At 46.9% G+C, this 20,125-nt stretch overlaps 1 protein-coding gene across 1 annotated transcript in view; it reads left to right on the forward strand.

The window, feature by feature from the left end:
• Positions 1-20,125, forward strand: part of ADCY1 (adenylate cyclase 1) — a 255,139-nt gene that overhangs the window by 210,091 nt on the left and 24,923 nt on the right. The window contains exons 13-14 of the mRNA XM_019508725.1: positions 2,234-2,490; positions 2,998-3,124. Of these exons, the coding sequence (XP_019364270.1) occupies positions 2,234-2,490; positions 2,998-3,124 (384 nt within the window). The remainder of the gene's footprint in view (positions 1-2,233; positions 2,491-2,997; positions 3,125-20,125) is intronic.

Raw genomic sequence — 20,125 nt, forward strand, 5'->3', positions numbered from 1 at the left:
ACAGCACCTCATCCCTTTGAAAGGATCTCAAGGCATCCCTGGTTGAGAATCACTGTTTCATGGCTAACAAAGTTCAACTGCACACATAGATAACCTCAAAAGAGATACTTAAATGTCTATGGAAATGTTGAGTATTTTGATTGCCTTTCAAACCACTTCTAGTACATCGTCTAATTTGGCTACACAGTTTTTGTCTGCAGTTGAAGTGATTTTAATTCCATCCCTTTATAAGAATAGCTATTTTCATTTATTTGTAAGTAGCTGTTTTATAATACCATAAATCTTTAAAATAAAGATATGGAAATACTACAAGTTAGAGCCATGATAGGAACCTAAATGTCACAGTACTGATTATTGTGCTGACTGTGATTTTGGTACCTCATTGCCTTGTGGAATTCACAACATCCAGTACCAGTTTAAGAAACTGAGGCTCCTTATACAAAGCATGGAGGGCATTATGCACCTAAGGAAAGACATTCCAAAAAAACAACACTGAGCAGAAATGGTACTATTCTGTCCAGACCTTACTGTGAACTGAAGAGAAACATCTCACTCCATGTGGGATTTATAGCCCTAAACTCTCTCCTGAGGTAAGGTGCCAAGACTCTTTTATCACAGATCAAGGAGGGGACTGTTATGGCAATTAGCTGTCTAAGTCTCTTTGAGGATCTAGCTGTAAGTAATTACAGGATATTAGCAAGTGCTATATTCCCTGTTTTACAGATGGTGAAAATCTGATAGAGAAACGATTATGACTAAGGCCACATAGCAAAGTGGTAGCTAAATAAGGACTAGAATTCTTCCCCATCTCCCCTATCCCATTTCTCCCCTTGCCTTATTCCATTTTGCTCTACCGTGTCTTTCAGTCACAGTTTTATATTTTAGTGTAGCTGAGATTAACTTGTAAATCTTTAAATGTTTGGCTGACATGTTTTACCAGTGGAATCTATTAATATCTGAAAAACTCCTCTAGAGCTTTCCATAATAAGAGAGTTTTAAGCATGGAGGTTTCACTCATGTAAGTTACAGAGCAGATGGTGTTTTGCTGGATGAATAGCATATAATTTACAAAACTCCCAAATGTTCTTTAGTTTTGAGATACTAGCCCTTCTACAATGCAATTGGCATTTTAAAGGACCTTGAGAAAAATATCTTAATTTTTTTTTCACTCTCTGACCTCATTTCACAGTGGCAGCTATTATGTATTAACACCTAATGCTTTCTCTGTTATGTTTCATATTCTTAAATGACAAACTGCCTATAAAATACATTGCTTAATCACCTTTCAGATTGTCATTTATATATTTCATGGCATGGTATGAATTTTGAAAAAGTCTAATAATACACTTCAAAATAAAAGTGTTAGTACAGTTGGGATTTATGTAGAGGTGCCTATTAACATTAGTATTCTAATCCCATATCACCCTTCTCTCCCAGCTAAAATTAACTCCTATCCTCTCCATTGGTGGAGGGTAGAAACTCATGTGTAATAAAACTCACCTGATGTATTGGAACAAAGTCTTTTACTTGGGATTCCTCACTTTCCAGGTTGGTGGAATTTGATGCATCACTGACATTGGCTTTGGAAGAATTTGATTCTGCTTCCTCCTGACAAAGGGAATGTAGCCTAGAAAGAAGAGGGAGATGGAGTTTCACAAATAACCAAGGATAGGGATCCTGAGTTCCGTATCTATCCTATTTGAAACAAATATGGCTGCTGACACAAATCAAGCTTAGCTCCCCAAGTGAAGGAGAGCAGTTTTTCATCCAGTTCTGTTCTACAGCACTGCCAGTATCATTTTGTTTTACAAGTCTGGATATACTCAGTCAGTAGAGTTTAAATAATATGTGTAATCAACAGATTTCTTTCACTGAGAGCATGAAAACATTTCTAGCGAAAGGCCATGTAATTGTTTATTAAAATGCTTTTAATTCTTGGTAAGTAGATGCTGTCTTGGGCCCTTTTTTTTGTCTGAGTGAAAAAAAGAGCTTTTTAGGTTCACATTTTAATCTTCTTGCTTCACTGCCATCTAGTGGACAAAGAGCATGACTTCTATCTGAAACAAGGGTGGAAATGTCTGCGGAGAAAGACAGCCTTGTTAAGGGGGAGGAATAGACATCTGGGGACCTTTAGTCCGTACCTGATTGAGTGAAAGGGGCTATAAACAGACTGTACTTTTGATCAAGTTTTCATTTTAAATGGTTTCCCCTCCTCCTTTCTGTTTTTCCCCAGATTGGCTGCATGCCTTGGTTATGGAATACTAATTCCAGCAGTTCCATAGTCATCATTTCTCCTGGTGGAATGAATGAAACAATGAAAGAACTTCCATGTGACACAGCCCATTATGCTTTTCTTTCCTGTGTCGTGGGGACTCTTACTCTGGCAATATTTCTACGCGTCTCTTCCTTGCCAAAAATGATCCTCCTGCTTTTTGTTACAGTTTTGTACATAGTTATTTTGGAACTCAGTGGGTACAGAAAAGCAGTTGGGTAAGTGACCTGCAAAATTAAGGAAAAGGCTATATAATTCAAAACTGTGTCTACTTCCATTTTATTACTGTTGTCCTTATAGCATTCCACTGTTGTCTTAAGTGGAATTAAGTCAGCATCTCTGGGGAAATAATAATATTCAACTTGTAAACTTAGCAGAATAGTGTTCATATTATTCATAAATATCTTGTCAGGTAAGACATTCAAGAAATTGGGTGGTTGGACATTTTTTGTCTTGGGGTGTAATATAGTGATCATATTACTGTAGTAGGTTCCCGTTTCACTGACACTCCCTGTATATGGCAGTATCCATTTTCAAAAAGGGCAAGTGATTTTGGGGTGTCCAACCTAAAGTATCTTGTTCTTCAGAGGATGGTTTTGAAAACCAGGCCCTGGAAGAGTGTTTCAGGAGATGCATAGTATTTCACTAGTCATTCAAGAAATGAGATCAAGTTTTCACTTCAAAAAAAAATCTGTACTAATTGTGTCCTTTCATTCTTTTTAAAGGGGTGGTTCCTTTTATATGCGTGGCTATGAACCTATATTAGCCATTCTACTGTTCTCCTGTGCTTTGGCTCTTCATTCCAGGCAGGTGGATTTGAAGTTAAGATTGGACTACCTCTGGGCTGTGCAGGCAAGGCACTCATTGTTTTTCTTTCAAACACACACACACACACACACACTGTGGTCCAAATATTTTGTATTCTGTCCATTGATATTTTAAGAAGAAAGATTACAACAATTCATTGATGAACCAGAATGTGGTTCTTTCATAAATTTGGCAGCGTACCGATGAAAGGATTTTGTTATTCTCTTTCTCTATTTTATAAAACTATACAAGGGAACTAAATTGCATGTGTTACTGCTGTGTACTAGTACCTGAAAGTAAAGGATTTTTATTTATATTGGGAATTCCACATTAAAGAATTTGGTTGACTAAACAGTGCTATTACAACAGAGCTGGCATGAAGAAACTATCCCAAAGGTTTCTCTTTACTTTGCCTCGTAACACAACAACAAGTTGTGAACATTCAAATAAATTAGTGTGACAAATTTAAAACTGATAAAAGGATAGAGTTTTCATGCAAAATGCGATTAGACTGTAGAACTCAGAATAAGACCCAATACAGGGGTCAGGCTGGGTAGCTTATGTTGTCTCTACTTGCAGCAGGGTTCCTAAGTCCTTTTTTGAAGCATTTGGCACTGACCACTGCCTGAGACAGAATACCAAACAAGATAGATGTTGAGTTGGATCCAGTATAGCAGATTCGGTGTTCCTAGAAGACCTGGAGGCCACATTCTATGCTGGCCTACATCCCATTCAGTGCAGTGGCAATTGTACAAAGGCCAAATTCATTCCTGCTGTTACTCTGTTGCCTAGGATGGAACTGAACCAGATATGAATTTGGCTTTGTAAGTTTTGTCTCAAAGCTTCCCCACCTGATATGCAAATACTTGATAGCACAAGTATATCAGCTTCCTTCATGCTTTGTTTAAAGCTATTTCCTTGTAATGTTGCCCTGTATGGCATCCAGGTTAATTTAGTAAGCAATGAATTACCATTTAATTCTTGGCATTTGTTATGTGGTATTCACTTACGTGTATGAAGCACAGGAAAAAAATATTCCAGCATAAAACAGCATAATACAATCTCTACTTGTTATAGTGCTCCTAGAGCTCTTTATACCATAGAGAAAAGAACATCCTACATAACTATAATTGTTTGTTGACAGTTGGCTTCAGGTAAACAAGGCATTTCTGGGAGGAGCTATGATTCACATCTATACAAACCCACTAGCCCCAGAGTTCTGTACAGTAATAGCTAATAGATATTCCAGTCGTGAAGTGAAGCAGCAGTCTTGGAAAGACCACTCTAGGCTGACTGAGGACTGAATGTGTAATCTAGTTCACCAAATATGGTCTAGCATTCTGTAGAAAGTCCAGTTACCCATAATTTGCTTAAGTATCCTTGAAGTGCAATCCTTAAAGGGCCTTACTTTTATGAGTGTATATATTAAAGTATATACAAGAAGTGAGAGGTTTCATCCTTGTGAGCAAAGTGTGATCCTCAAAGGTGCTAAGCCAAATGAAAGATGATACAACTTGCAAATTCATCAATGACGTAGAAGATGGGGTGAGTGCATCCTTAGCAAGGTTGCAGATAACACCAAACTGGGTGGAGTAGTAGATGCACCGGAGGTTAGGGCTAGAATTCAGAGAGACCTCAACAAATTTGGAATATTGGACCAAAAGAAATGTTATTAAGTTCAGTAAGGACAGACGCAAAGTCCTGTACTTAGGGTGGAACAATTCTATGCACCATTACAGGCTGGGGACAAACTGGCTAAGCGGCAGCTCTACAGAAAAGAACCTGAGGGTTAAAGTGGTCAGTGAATTGAGTACGAAGCAACAGTGTGCCCTTGTTGCCAAGAAGGCTAACAGCAAACTGGGCTACATTAAAAGGAGCATTGCCAGCAGATCAAAGCAAGTGGTTATTCCCCTGTATTTGGCAATGCTGAGGCCACATCTGGAGTATTTTGTCCAGTTTTGGGCCCCCCGCTATAGAAAGGATGTGGACAAATTAGAGAGAGTCCAATGTGGTGAGGGGGCTGGGGCATGTGACTTTTGAGAACAAGCTGAGGGAACTAGGCTTTTTTAGTCTGGAGAAGAGAGGACTGTGGGTCATGTCCAGACCAGACAAACACGGACATGTGGCACCACAGACCCATCTGCAGCACCCCACACCACACATGCAGCCGTTCTCTGCACTGCTACCTTGCAGTGGGGGGGGAGGCTGGCCTGGGAGATCCTGGGGTCAAAAAAACCCACACCGAAGAAAGCACTGTGGCACACATGGTAGCAGCATTCACCATGAATGACTTGTGCCCTCGGTGGCTGAGGGTCATGGTGGTGACAGGAACCTGGTGGCCGTAACCTTGGGAGCTCCTGCAGACTCCACCAGCATTATCGGCAGTGGGGGGCAGTGGGGGTGAGCACCGACCAACGGTCGGCAACCACCCGCAGCTGCTGTCAGCAGCATCGGTGGGGGCCAGTGGGGATCACTGACCACCCTCAGACACTGCCGGAAGTGTTGGCAGCGAGGTGGCGAGCAGCGACCACCCACAGGCGTTGCCAACAGTGTCAGTGGCAGCTTTTTGTAGGGGGTGCACCACCATACTGAGGGGGTGCACATGCACCCGCCCCGGCACACACCACACAAAACTGCAGCCTGACCAGCTGGAGAGAGACTGTGGCTGCTGGCCAGTCTTCTTCCTGTGGCTGCAGCTCCAGGAAGCTTCCAGGACTCCCGGTAAGGCTCCTGGGACCAGAACAATCACTGGCCCCTGCTTCCACTAACCCATCCAGGGTAACCTGCTGCGCACCAGAGCTCACATGGCATGGGAGTTCCCCAGAGACAAGTAAGGGTGTCACAAGGTGTCCTACCGCTGCTCATCCCCAGGGAAACAAACATCCACACTCATCTGGACATGCCTTGAGGGACAACTTAATAAAAGCCTTCAACTACCTGGAGGGTTATTACAAGAAGGATGGAAATGTACTGTTCTCAGTGGTGGTAGATGACAGAACAAGGAGCAATGGTCTCAAGTTGTAGCAAGAGAAGTTTAGGTTAGATATTAGGAAAAACTTTCTCACAAGGAGAGTGTGTCTACATGTGTATTTGGCATGTGACCAGTTTACTTTCGAGTAAAATACTTGCAAGTAAACACTCCTGGGCAGGTGTCTACATGTGCAGGAATTGGGAGCAGATTTGCTGCTCCTGCTTCCTGGAGCCCTGCAGTGGGTTGCTGTCACCACATGGGGGAGCTCAAGGCTCTGATCACAGCTGCCTATGGCCAGATACCTTCTTTAAAAGGCAACCCCAATCCTTGTTCCCTGGCCAGCTGCATTTTTGACCAGGAACCACGTGTATAGCATGGGGCAGCACACGGCAGCTCTCATGTCGCAGCCTCTGCCTTCCTGTGCCATGGCTGCTCCAGACCCTGCCCCTGGCAGCAATGCCCAGTGCCCCAGGCTCCTGCTGGCTGCTGCACTGACCCAGCTGACCCATCATGCCGGCAGCTGGCCCACAGCCATCTGGGCCCTGTCGGCTCCATCATATGCAGCAACCACCTGCCTGGCCCTACCTCACCGTGTCAGGGCTGCTGCCACTACACACCTGCTGCCTGGATCCCATCCTGCTGGCTGGACCCTGATGAGGACACTAATGATACATACCAGGATGCTACTGCTGGGGATGCTCTTGTCCTCCAGGCCCTTCATTCCTGCCAGGCCAGCCAGGACTGGTGGCTGCATGTTGTCAAGCACACCTGGAATAATGAACAGTGGTGGGATGAGCAGGCCATCTTCTGGGACCTCCTGGAGCAGCTCTGTCCACACCTGGAGTAGCAGGACACCAACACGCAGCGGCCCTGGCAACACGTAGGGGGTGCACACAAGTGCACATGCACATGCACCCCTTGAGCGTGGTGGTGCACCCCCTACAAAAAGGCACCTGCCCTGCCACTGACACTGCTGGCATCATCTGCAGGCAGTCGCCAACCCCTGGTTGGCACTTGCCACCCCTCCCCCCTGCCACTGACAGCACCTGCAGGAGCTCCCTGCTTACTGCCACTGCGCTCCCACCACTATGCTGTCCTGCCACCATGCCCCTCAAGCTGCTGGGGGCACATGTTGTTCGTGGAAGCTGGCCATGCCCACCAGCCCCCTGCAGCTGAGGAGAACATTGCAACTGGCATTGATGTGTTCCTCAGTGTGTTAGAGGCCCATGCCTGCCAGCTGTGAGGGCATGGGCTGCTTAGTGCAAAAGGTTGTCTCCCACCTCCCTGCGTGCTGTGGGGGAGAATCTGGGGGTCAGGGAAGCTTGGGCAGCCCGGGCAGGGAAGGAGGGCAATGAGAAGGTGCTGGGGCTGGGAGCAGGGTGGGTAGGGCCCTCCTCCCCAGTGCAGGGTTTACCACGTTGGCAAAGCTGGTGTGCCCAGCAGCTTCTATTGATCCCAGCTGGCAGCAATAGCATACAGTTCCTAGTGGTGTCCTCGGGCAGGGGATACAGCATGCAGACACCTGGCAAGGGACCCTGCCCCAGGGTTGAGCTGGCACTGCTGGCAGGCACTGACCCAGGCTCCCTGACCTGCTGGTGGAAGCTGGGGGTGGGGAGCTTGGCAGGACAGACTGCTGGTGCCCTGAGGGGCCCCCCCTCAGTGACATGTCACCGCAGGTGCCAGGCCAGAGCAAGGGCTCAGGCAGGCCACCCATGCTGCTGTACACAGCACGGCTGTGGCCTGGGTTCTGGGGGGCAAGGATCTCAGTCAACTGCTGCATAAAGGGGCATGCGTCAACCGACGATTGTGGTTGGTGATGGTGACCCACTGTGTCCACAAGGCTATGACCTTTATGTGGCACTGCCACACTGACCCATTTTGCCCACAATGCTGCATCCAGCCTAACAGCCCCTCACAGACATGGGTGTTGGAGCACCCACCCTGCACAAACTGGCGCTGCACCTCTACCTCACCCCACAGTGCCATGAGATCACCAGTCTTCTGCGACCAGTTGGGGCCCCAGGTGGTGGCAAATGGTGTCAGTGATGATGTGATCAGGGCACCCATGCCAGCTCAGCAGGCCTCCGTGTGGCTGTCCCTATGCTGCCAGGCCTGGGCAGCTACCTGTAGTGCCCACCACAGGGGCACAGCACAGGATGAGGAGCTGAGTGGTGAGGCAATGCCCTACAGCCCCCGCAGGCTCCAGGCATGCTGCTGGCAGTTGGCTTCAGGCAACTGGCACTGTTCCCCAGCAGCAAGGAGCTAGCTGCATCTGGGACCAGGGGTTGGCAGGCCTAGCAGGTGCCTGCAGCAGCCTGAAGGGCCGAATGATGCAGACCTGGCAGCTGCATAGCACTACATTGTCAGGCAGTGGTGCTGGGGTGCAGGCAGGCTAGCATAGGTAGCCTGTGGCCTGCACAGGGATAGCAGAGGCCAAGAGTCCCCACCAAGTTCTCTGCTGTTGTGCCCAAGGGCTCAAAATGCCTGAAGGGTTTTAAAGGGGCTGTGGCTGGGGCTGCCACAGAGGCAGCCCAGCCCTGGGGCAGGAGAGGTTCCCGGCCCTGGGTCTGAGCTCCCTGGCAGAGCTGACCAGGAGCAAATCTGCTCCCTGGTAGCACCTACATAAATGCTACTGTGCAGTAAGTACTCATGAGTAAATTTGCTACTTACATAAGCAGCTAGCAAATTTACTCATGCGTAGCAAAGTTTACTGTGCAGTAAGCACGTGCATGTGTAGACATGCATGCTTGCTGTGCAATAAACTACACTACTTTGCAGTAAAGCATCTTGTGTAGATAGTAAAGCACTGGAACAGGCTATCCAGAGAGGTTGTGGAAGTTTGGAGTTGCTTGGAGTTTTTTAAAACCCAAGTAGACAAAGCCTTGGGTGGAATGATGTAGTTTGAAATGGTCCTGCTTTGAGCAGGGGATTGGACTAGATGACATCCTGTGGTCCCTTCCAACCCTAATTTATATTATTCTAATTGTACTTTGGTTTATAGCAAAGGCAATGTGTATTACATCATTGTTATATCCCCACTTCATTATCATTTCTGTTTCCTTTAGTCGCTCTGAATTTAAAAGGGAGCTGTGAACATTTATTTATTTTGTAAAATCTTATACATAGATAATCCAAATAAAAGTCTTAGGTATTACTGTCAGCAGAGTCAGATCCTGAAAACTGAGTAGGAGGATTGGGAGCAGAGTCACAGTAATGACTTCTGTTGTCTCTTGTTCTAGTCCAGAGTATGATACTAGAGGAAGGGAGACACGACCAGGGTGCCCCTCTGCCCAGCAAATGCCAGCTGCAAAATCAGTGTTTGCACAAGGAGCCAGGATACAAATTCTGTGACACCAAAGAAATCTTCAGCTTAGCCCATGTGTGGCAAACACTGCTTAACAAGTACTTATTTTAAAACTTCTGCTACCACAAATGTAAATAAGTAACTTGAGTCAATTTTATTCAGAAGAGCATAAATGAAACAGCTGGGATGAAGAAAAATATTGTTAAATGATATTTTAATATGCCCTATTAAGGAAGCTTTCACAAAGTAAGATTCTTTTTCAGAACTCCCCATTAATATAGCTAATTGTTAGAGCTGGAAAGACAGTTTACAACGTGTGCTAAGACCCCATTATTATAATTGTTCCCAAGTCCTAGTCTCACAGTGGATGTCCTAGTTGTAATTATGACCTCAAGATAGGCTGGATTAAAAGAAAGGATGGTCAATTTTGGATTTTGAGCCAAAATTAAGGAAATCAAGAAATAAAATATGGTTCATTAGCAGTAGAAAATATTTTATAAACGTAAAGTTATATAGCTATATCTAGTTGGGGAACTTTTGGAGGGGCTGGACGTGTTTAAATCAGTAGGTCCAGATGCTCTTCACCCGAGGGGGCTGAGGGAATTGGCGGGGGTCATAGTGGGGCCCCTGGCACAGCTGTATGAATGCTCATGGGGCTCTGGCCAGGTACTAGAGGATTGTCAAAGGGCCAATGTGGTCCCCATTTACAAGAAGGAGAGAAAGGAGAACCCCAACAATTATAGGCCAATCAGTCTTATCTTGGTCTTTGGGTAGACCTTTGAGAAAATTATCAAGGAGCACATCTGCAAGGGCCCCGTAGGGGAGGTAATGCTTAGGGGCAACCAGCATGGGTTTATTGAGGGCAGATCCTGCCTAACTAACCTGGTTTCCTTTTATGATCACATCAAAAAGTCCCTGGATGAGGGCATCAAGGTGGATATTATCTTCCTGGACTTTAAGAAGGCCTTTGACACTGTTTTCCACCACATTCTCTTTAAAAAACTAGGTGACTGCGGCATTGATGCCTACACAGTCAGATGCATGGCAAATTGGCTAGATAGTCGCACCCAGAAAGCGGCGGTGGGTGTGGAAAGCACGCTGTCCAAATTTGTTGACAACACCAAGATGTGGGGTGAGGTGGGCACATAAGCAGAAGGACAGAATCCAGCTAGATCTAGACAGGTTACAGAGGTGGGTGCATGAGAATAGGATGTAATTCAACACAAACAAGTGCAAGGTGCTGCATCTAGGGAGAAAGAACCAGCAACACACCTATAGGCTGGGAACACCCTTGTCAACACAGTGGCAGAAAGAGATCTTGGAGTCACTGTTGACTCCAGGATTAACATGAGCCGCCAATGCGAGGAAGCGGTCAGTAAGGCTAACTGCACCTAGTTGTGCATCTACAGATGCATCACAAGCAGGTCCAAGGACGTGATCCTCCCCCTCTATGCGGCAGTTGAAGTACTGCATCCAGTTCTGGGTGCCGCACTTCAAGAAGGATGTGCCTAGCATTGAGAAGGTCCAGAGGAGTGCCACTCACATGGTCAAGGGGCAGTGGGTTAGGCCCTACAAAGAGAGACTAAAGGGCCTGAATCTATTCAGCCTCCACAAGAGAAGGCTGAGAGGGGATCTGGTGGCCATTTACAAACTCACCAGGGGGGACCAGCAGAAATTCGGTGAGCTCTGTTCCCCTGGGCACAACCGGGGTTTACTAGCAATAATGGCCACAAATTGTTAGAGAGCAGGTTCAGGCTGGACATCAGGAGACATTACTTTACAGTTAGGGCTGCCAGGCTCTGGAATGGGCTCCCAAGCGAGGTGGTGCTGTCTCCTACCTTGGGGGTCTTCAAAAGGAGGCTGGACAGATATTTGGCTGGGGTGTTATGACCCCAGCACTCATTCCTGCCTGGGGCAGGGGGTCGAACCTGATGATCTATTTAGGTCCCTTCCGACCCTAAGTACTATGAAACTAGAGAACAGAAATAGTCGCACACAAGTTGTATGCCCGTATTGCAGTTTACATGTGTGAAGGCAAGTCATATTGTTCAAAGTGTTAATATATTCACAGGTATTTATTTTTCATGTTTGTGAATGAGCATGTAAGTTGCATGGATCTGGTTAAAAAAAAGACTTTATTTTCTCCAAAAAAAAATGTGGAGGAAACTGAAACCCTAAATAATTTATTTAAAAAAATAGCTTTTACATTATTATTCATACATGTGAATAGCTAAAACATGAATAGTTGAACAATGTTATTGTTGTTCATACAACAAATTATAAAAATATATTATAAAAACCCATCAAGGTGGGGGAGTAAACATTCCAAATATATTATTCATTGTGAACTGTTTGTCTGTGAATATTGATTACATATGTTTCTGTGAAGAAAATACAAATAATTTTGCTGTTCATCTCATTAGCTGCATTTTGAAGAAAATACCTAAACATCTTTCAAGCATTTTTCTAAGCCTGAATTATTATTTTACAGTCTTCAAGCCAGACGTTCAAAGTCTGTATACACCTAATGCTAAAAATCTAATCCTATGCAGTCCCTGTTGACATAAATCACTGGTTGATATGGTCTCTTTCTTGTGGTTTTAGCGCCCCCTTCAGGTGATGTGAATTTATTCCTGAAGGAACCGTGGTAGTTCAATGTACTTAGCTATATCGTTGGACAGATAAATATTATGTGATAACTTTTAGTTTTTTACTTTATCACAATGTATCTTTTGTGCTTTTAATAAAACACGTGGTAGCTCATAAATGTTTCAGAACCACTGTATATTTCAGCTTGTTATAATCTTGACTATAACAAAATTGTGTAATACAACACTCTATGTATTCAGGTATGATACTGTTATCAGAAACTATACCATCAGATTTATTATTATTATTTTCAAAAGAACACCATGAAAAAAATCTCCCAGTTTTACAGTTTAAGTTTTCAAAATACTATAACTGTTATGATTGCCAAACTGCATATGTAGTTTCAAAATTTAGCTTTCTTGTTGCACTCTTTCCTGATTTTCTTTTTCATACATGTTTGCAATAATTACTTTGTTCTGGGAGGCAATATTTGTTGTACAAACACCCTGCTGACCCAGTCAGTAGAAATAGAGGCAAATATTTGACTAATACTCAGATATATAGAAAATATTGATCCCTGAGTATAAGTGTTATGCATTATGAATGTCAGCCACTTTCTGTAGCCCTAAAACTTTTTCTCTTCCCAAGCAGAGAAGTAAAAAGATGATATCCGTCAGATTCTGAGTTACTCAGACTGCTAGAACCAGGAGTCTTTGCTGCCTTCTTCTGGAGGCACAAGAAAGGCTCCTATAGCCAGCCTTCACTTGCATTATTAAAAGAATAAGAAGCCAATAAGAGGCCCACAGGATAGCCTACAAAGCCTCAGCCACCTGAGATGGGGAGCACTGGAAGAACTTCTGAGGAAAAATGAAGGAAGTCTTTCCTTCCCTGGTTTTTAAGATCTCTCTCTCTCTTTCACGTGGCATCAGATATCAACTTCCAAATCTATGAGCCACTGCCTGGTATTATCACTCAATGTGCAGATTCCATCCATCACGTCTGAGCATTTGTAAATATTGCAGCTTTTGTTTAAATTCTGTGCTGTTTGTGGGTCCCCTCATTCACACAGGGGGCTGTCCATGATGTTCATCATATGAAGGATTGTTTTGAAGCATTCCTATCCAGATCTCAGTTTGTTCTGCTTGACCCATACATTTCTATCAATGTTGTACACAATGGGGGACTCGTTTGGAGTTGGTATAAAATGCTGTAGGAATAAATCTGACCTTTCCCAGTGGTTGGCTCTCTTGGTTGCTGCCTGCCCATAAGTTTGGTTCAGTATCCCCAACCTCTTCCAGGAGCTTGTGGGGTTCATGTACAAATGGTTTGCAACTTTTGAGCCTCCTATGCCTCCAACTGTTTGGGTGTTCAGTTAACGGTTGATGTAGCAGGTGGTTTTCATCATCTCTTGCCTCTTTTGACGGTAATGATGTTAGGTCTGTCGTCTTGTATCACTTGGGCTAATGCCTGAGAGTACGGGGGGGAGTACATCTGTTTGTGTAGGTTGTGCAGCTTGTTATGAGTCTCAGTGCGCTGTTAAGCACAGTGTTGAGCTTTTTAGTATGACAACTTCTGGTCTATACAGGAGCACAATATTCTGCTGGGGTGCCGTTGAAAGTGCAGTCTATCTGAGCACTTTGGAGTTGGCACCCCATGTCATGTTGGCTAAACATCTTAAGAAAACTACCTGTACAGAGACTTTACTGCTGACCTTCTGATTGGTGAGGGAATGGTCTACTGTGACTCCGAAGTAAGTTGTGGTTTGCTTGTGGGAAAAGATGTGGTTGCCTACTCTGATTGATATTCAGCATGCTCTTGGCTTGACTACTGTTCAGGTGGAAGAATGATGATACTGTTAATAAAGCTGAGCATCAATACATTTTGGGACCTGAGAGAATTTTATTCCATGGTCCCTGTGGTCTGGAGAGGAAGATGCAAGGAGACATAGGGATTTTCCCTCCCTTCACTTCTGACTTCCAAGCAGATGTATGTGAGATGTGCCTTAGCAATCTAAAGAAGGGGGGATCCTCAGATTTCTTGGTTCAGTGCTGGAATCAGTAGCAGCAAGGCCTGTCAAGGCTTTTTTCGTACTGATCATAATGAAACCATGAGAGTGCATGACTCAAAAGAGAGACTGTCTGACCTGAAACACTACCTTCTGGTTATACTACCCTCTGGTTGGGCCTGACAAGAGTGGATAGAGCTACATGATCAGAGTTTTCCTGGCTCTGTCCATATTATCTGCCTGCCTATTTTTAGGTTTTGCACTGCTACCCATAACAGTAGTATTTGGCATCTTCCATGTAAAATCACTAATGATGGGCCTAATGGACTTTATTGAGTCTCTGGCACACCAACCTTTTTATGCTAGAATTCTGCTTGGGGAAGGTGCGTGTGTGTGTGTGTGTGTGTGTGTGTGCGCGTGTGTGTGTGTGTGTGTGTGTGTATTCAAGGTAAGATTCAAGGTTTAGTAGGCTTTTGGAGACAGTGTGTGAAGAGTCCAACTGGGACTTAGGTGGTCAGGGCTTGAACCTAGAGGTCAGTAGCCATGGTATCAAGGACAGACAAGGTTGTGAACCAAGGGGCCCAATTAGAGTCAGGGGATCAGGAGCAGGTGGATTTGAAGGCTGATTTGTAAGAGGCTGACACATAAGCGGGTCATTCTTAGTAGAATCATGAGATGGAGAGGAGGAGGTATGGGACTGGAACAGAAGGTAGGGATCCAGCCCAGTGTCACTAGCCTGGGGGTCCAAAATAGGAAGCCAGAGCTGTATAGGACTGGGTTGTCAAACTAAGAATATGAGCCAGCTCTTGGGGTCCAGACTTTAGCACAGGGGTCAAGGAGCTGGCAAGGCAGTTTGGAAGCAAAAAACTCAAGGGACTAGAACCAGGAACCGATGGGAAGGAACCAGGGGCATGGAAGAAGCTAAGAAGCTAACAAGCTGGACCCAGGAAACCAGGAGCCAGGAGTCAGAAACTCAAGAATAGATAGACTGGCATCTGTCCTTTCAAGGAACCTAGAAGGCTCCTTGAAAAAGCAGCTGCTTATATAAGCAGACAGCTACACACATGCGAGCAGCTGGGGCTGGTTTAGGCTTTTGGTGGCCACCCCATCCAGTAGCCAAGCCATCTGGAGGAAATTTAGCTTGCTTGCTGCCCTAGTCCCTGACTCAGTTGGGGACACAATGTGGCTTTCATATTTTGAGAGTTTTTCAGAGTTGCCTAGTCATTTTAAAAACTAAAACCAAGGCTTTAAGTTGGCATTGGAAGTTGACTAGAAGCCAGTGCAGGGGTTTGGGCACAAGCCAGACATAGTTCTGGCAGCCTGTGCAATAGAAAAGGCCTGCATGCCTGTATTCAGTCTATATACCAGTAGATTTTATGTCATCTTCACACTCAGCTTCAGCACCAAAGCTAATTGAAGTAATCCAGCCTGGAAGTGACAAATTCATGGCATACTAAGGCCAGATGCTCACCCAGGAGGAAGGAGTAAAGTATCTTGGCAAGCTGAAGGTGAAAGATACTTTTGAAAAAAATGGATGCTGCCAGGTCATCCAGTTTAGCAAGGAGTAGCCTAAGGTTTCACACCACTTGACAAATGGGGTTTGCGTACCTTTAATGGAAGGTGGAAGGGTGGCATTCTCCTTTTTGATCAGCCTCCATTCAGTCTTGTCTTGTTTTAGCTTGAACAAGCTGTTTCTCATCTCCTGCAGGCATTCTTACATTTTAATGGTGGTAGTGATTTCATCAGCTGGAAATAAGATACATAGCTAAGTGTCACTGGCATACTGTTGGCAGCTGAGCCTGGAGCGTCTCAGTATCTCTTCCAGTAGTCTCGTGATAACTGTTGAAGGGAAATGAGAATAGTACAGATTTCTGAGTGACTCTGCTGCTAAGGGCCTTCAGAAAGAGAAGCAATTACCCATCAGCACTCTGAATTCTGTTCAGGAGATGCATTTGAAAGTGTTATAGAGCTATTCCATCTCCCATAGGCACTGTAGCAGTACCTTTTGTTCCACTGTGTCCAAAGGTTACATAAAGGTCTCTAGCCTAAAAACAAACCTGATAATGCAATACAAGGCTAATACAAAATGCAGATTTCTTTTTAATGATTTAGACTTCATGCTATAATGAAGATATGTTACAAAAGTAAACACACTAACGGTTTCTCAGAGACTTGAACAGGCTAGAATGGGATCACATTCTCTCAGTAATTTCCTAGAACAGGGTCTGGCCCTTTGTGTCTGTGGCCATGGGGGCTAGGGACAGATATTACACCTAAACTGGTGATCAGAAACTGGTTTAAAGCTATAACAGAATAGACATTCAGTGCACCTAAACCAGTTTCAAAATAGCCGAAACCAGTTTGAGATAAACCCGGCTGAATGTAGTATCAGACTTGACTGATTCAGCTCAAACCAGTTTATGCAATGTCTGTCTCAGACCCCTTCCTGGTTTAATTTAAACCAGACTCCCCCAGCATCCCAGCATGCTCTCTGGGATGGACTCTTTGCTACAGCCCAGCAGGGCTGGCCCCACCCCTCTGCTCCCCAGCTGGAGCAGAAACAGGCAGGGGCGGGGGTCTGGCCAGAGAGGGGTTTAATTCCCCCGTCTCTGTCCCACCATCAAGGACCTAAGCTGAATCTGCCGGGTGCTCTCCTCTCACTGTGGCAGCAGCGGGGCACCATGGCCCCTAAGGCAGAGGGGGCCAGGGAGGAGGGTTAGTCTCCCTTCTACCCCCACTGGCAGCCTGCCATCACTGCCACACTCACTCCCTACATGGAAATAAGCCCCCTGCTGTTCCCTGTGCTGGACACCGAAGGGAGGGGGCCCTCCCTCCCCCCCAAGGGGCCCTGCCGGCCAGTGTCTGGCCGGGCCCCTATCCTGGTGCTGCAGCGTCCTTGATGGGGGCAGCAGTCCCTGGCATTGTGATGGAGTGTGAGCCCCTTCCTGGCAGGGGGCTGCACTGCAGGGCGGGCAAATCTGTCATGGGCTGTGTGCAGCAGCACTGGGGTCCGCTTCAAGCCCCCCACAGTGCTGCCTCACTCTGCAGCAGCTCTGCCGGCCCCACAGTGCAACCCCCCACCAGGAAGTGGCTCACACTTGTGGAAACTGTGACAGGTGCTGCTGCCTCAGTCATAGTCACTTGCCTCTCCAGCAGTCAGGTGGGGGCACGGTCAGACACCACCAGCAGGGCCCTAGGGAGGAGGGGTAGGGAGCAGGGTTATTCACCGCTTTGCCCCTGGGGCACCACAGCCAGGTCTGCCCGGCCCAACCACAGCTGCCTCTCAGTCTGTGCGCTGTGCGTGGGACCAGCCCTCTCCCAGCAGGAGGAGGCTTATTCTGCCGGACACTGCCCCGAGTGCAGATTGAGCAGCAGCTGTGGCCAGGCTAGGCAGACCCGGCTGCGGTGCTCCCCAGCTCCTGGCCTGAGCAACTGCAGGCATGTGCCTGCATTGCCTCAGTTCCCAGAGAATGTTTGTCCTGTTGCAAAACAGTTCAGCCTAGGCAGTTAGGCTAACCTGCAAAGGTTGAATCAGTTTAGGCTCCGGCTTTTTGAATGTCTGTCCTTAGCCAGGGAGATCATGTTTTAGTGTTAATAGAGCTGGCTCTGTACTTTGCCCTCTATGTTCTATGCCCTGGTCTGAACCCTGATAGTGAGGTACCAGGGATGTTAGTTAATGATACATAGTGCTAGAGCTTGGTAAGTACTGTTTTCTTAATTATTTTAGACAGGAATGGGAAGCTTGGCTTAGGACTGGATGCAACAATGCTGGAGGAATACTGATTATGCACTTCTAGCTCAGAAATAGAGAACCAAATACTGGAAACGCTTGCTATTCGTGGGTTCAGCATTTGCAGTTTCAAATATTCACGAATGCCAAACCCACATCTTAAATACACTTACAGGAGCATTTCAGCAGCTCTGCGCTTGCTCCCGCCTGGCTCCCACCACCACTGCCAGGCTCCCGCGGTCGCCAACACAGCTGCACCCTGCCCCCCATCTGCTGGGGGCACTGTGTTCATAAACGCAGTGCCATATTCACAGTTTTCACCATTCGCGGGGATCTCCAGAATGTATCCCCCATGAATGGTGTGGGTCATCTGTATTGGAGATTGGCTATCCTACTAATCTTCAAATTCCCTACTCCACCTTGTTTGTCACATCAGATGTTTGTCCCTGGCTCCAGCAAGAGATGCACGGGTGGAAGCTCATTGTGTCCCTATTGAGTCCAGGGACCCCCAGGACCCCCCAGCAGGACCCCAACCTGGACCCCCAGCTCAGCTGGAGGTAGGTGGAGCCTGTGGCAGGGGAGGGAGGGACCCCAACCCAGTCAGCTGCTAGTTGGCCTAGCCCCCAGGGAGCCACACAACTGGAGCCTCGTGAACAGGATACGCAAACAGGCACACTTCTGGGCCCAGCATGCGAGTTAGCACAGGAGTTCAAGCAGGAGGGCCTGAGGCCCTGCCAGTGATCCACAGGGTAGGTAGTCACAGCAGTATCTGGACTACCAGTGGCACAATGCAGGTGGCCAGACGCCACACCCCAAGGGTCCCCTCAGAGTCTGAGGCCTCCCCCTCTGGCACTTCTGAGGTCTCCACCCAGACGGAACCCATGGTTCTGGGCTCCACACAGATGGAGCCTCTGCCTCTCAGCACATGGGAGTGGGAGCATAGCCACCTCCCTTGCGAGTCTCTGAGGTGCCAAATAGAGAAGCTGCAAGCCACAGTCCAGAGACTGCATGCCATCAGGGATGGTGAGCAGGAGATAGACTCCTATTGCCAGGCCCTTCATCCCCTGGAGGCTGAGGGTAAACCAAAGTCATCTTTCAGGACAAGGGAGGACTCAAGGATCTCCCATACTGTCCATCCAGAGGGTTGGACCAAGGTAGTCAATGGCCCCAAGGCCCACTGCACCAGTGTCCCCTCCCCTCTGGAGCTTTGCAATGGGTATGAACCTCTGGCAGCCCCAGTAGAGCCTGCAGAGCTACCACCTCCTGCAGGCAACAGAGGCTCACTCACAGCTACTGTCCCTGCTCTCCCTAAGGCCACATGTAGAGTGGTTGTTGTGGGAGACTCCCTCCTGAGGAGAACTGAGGGCGCAATCTGCTGCCCGAAACCCTTAGCCTGAGAGGTCTGCTGCCTCCCAGGAGCCCATATCTGGAACATAGCCAAGAGGATCCCAAAGTTCATCCAGCCCACCAACCACTATCCTATGCTCCTTATCCATGTGAGCACAAATGACATGGCTCGGAGCAATCCCAGCTGGGTCAAGAGAGGCTACAGGGCTTTGGGAGTAGGGCTTAGGGGGTTGGGAGTGCAGGTGGTGTTTTCTTCAATCCTCCCAGTTGCAGGTTACGGGCTGAGGAGGGAGAGGAGGGTCAAGGTAGGCAACCAAAGACTGCGGTGCTGGTGTCATCGTGAAGGCTTCGGCTTCCACGATCACAGTCCACTCTTTGGTGAGAGAGGCAGTGGTCTGCTGGGAATAGACAGCCTCCACCTCACTGGACAGGGGAGGAGGCTCTTCTCAGACAGAATGGCTGACCTGCTCGACCAGGCTTTAAATTAAGCCTGCCGGGGGATGGGAGGACTACTGCCACAGCAAGTCCACTGGGCAACTTTTGCAAATCCAGCAGGCTAAGGCACTCAAGGGAACCCACCCCTACCGCAGCCCCAGAACAATGTGTAGGGAAAACTAGGGCTTCCAATGAGACACGTGACTGTACACCAATGCCAGGAGCTTGGGAAATAAACAGGAGGAACTGGTCCTCCTGCTAAACAAGAATGACTACTATCTCATAGGGATAATGGAGATCTGGTGGGACTCCACCCATGACTGGGCCACAGGTATAGACAGCTATACCTTATACAGGAGAGATCATGTAGACAAAAGGGGTGGGGGTTTAGTTCTTTATGTCAAGGAAAGCTACATGTCCCTACAAGCTGACATTGGCATCCAGGGTGGATGACTGGAGACTCTCTGGGTTAAAATCCATGATGAACATGGCACGGGGGCACAATGGTAGGAGTCTACTACAGACCTCCTAATCGGGATCAAGAGCTCAACCAGGAATTCTCCAAGGAACCGGCCGAGGATGCACACTTCCAGTGCATGGTTGGCCTGGGAGACTTCAACTACCGAGACGTCTCATGGGAAGAGCTCTCGGCCAAATCTGAATGG

This window comes from Gavialis gangeticus, unplaced genomic scaffold (genome assembly GCF_001723915.1).
Source record: "Gavialis gangeticus isolate Ggan-Ray unplaced genomic scaffold, GavGan_comp1, whole genome shotgun sequence".
Lineage (NCBI taxonomy): Eukaryota > Metazoa > Chordata > Crocodylia > Gavialidae > Gavialis > Gavialis gangeticus.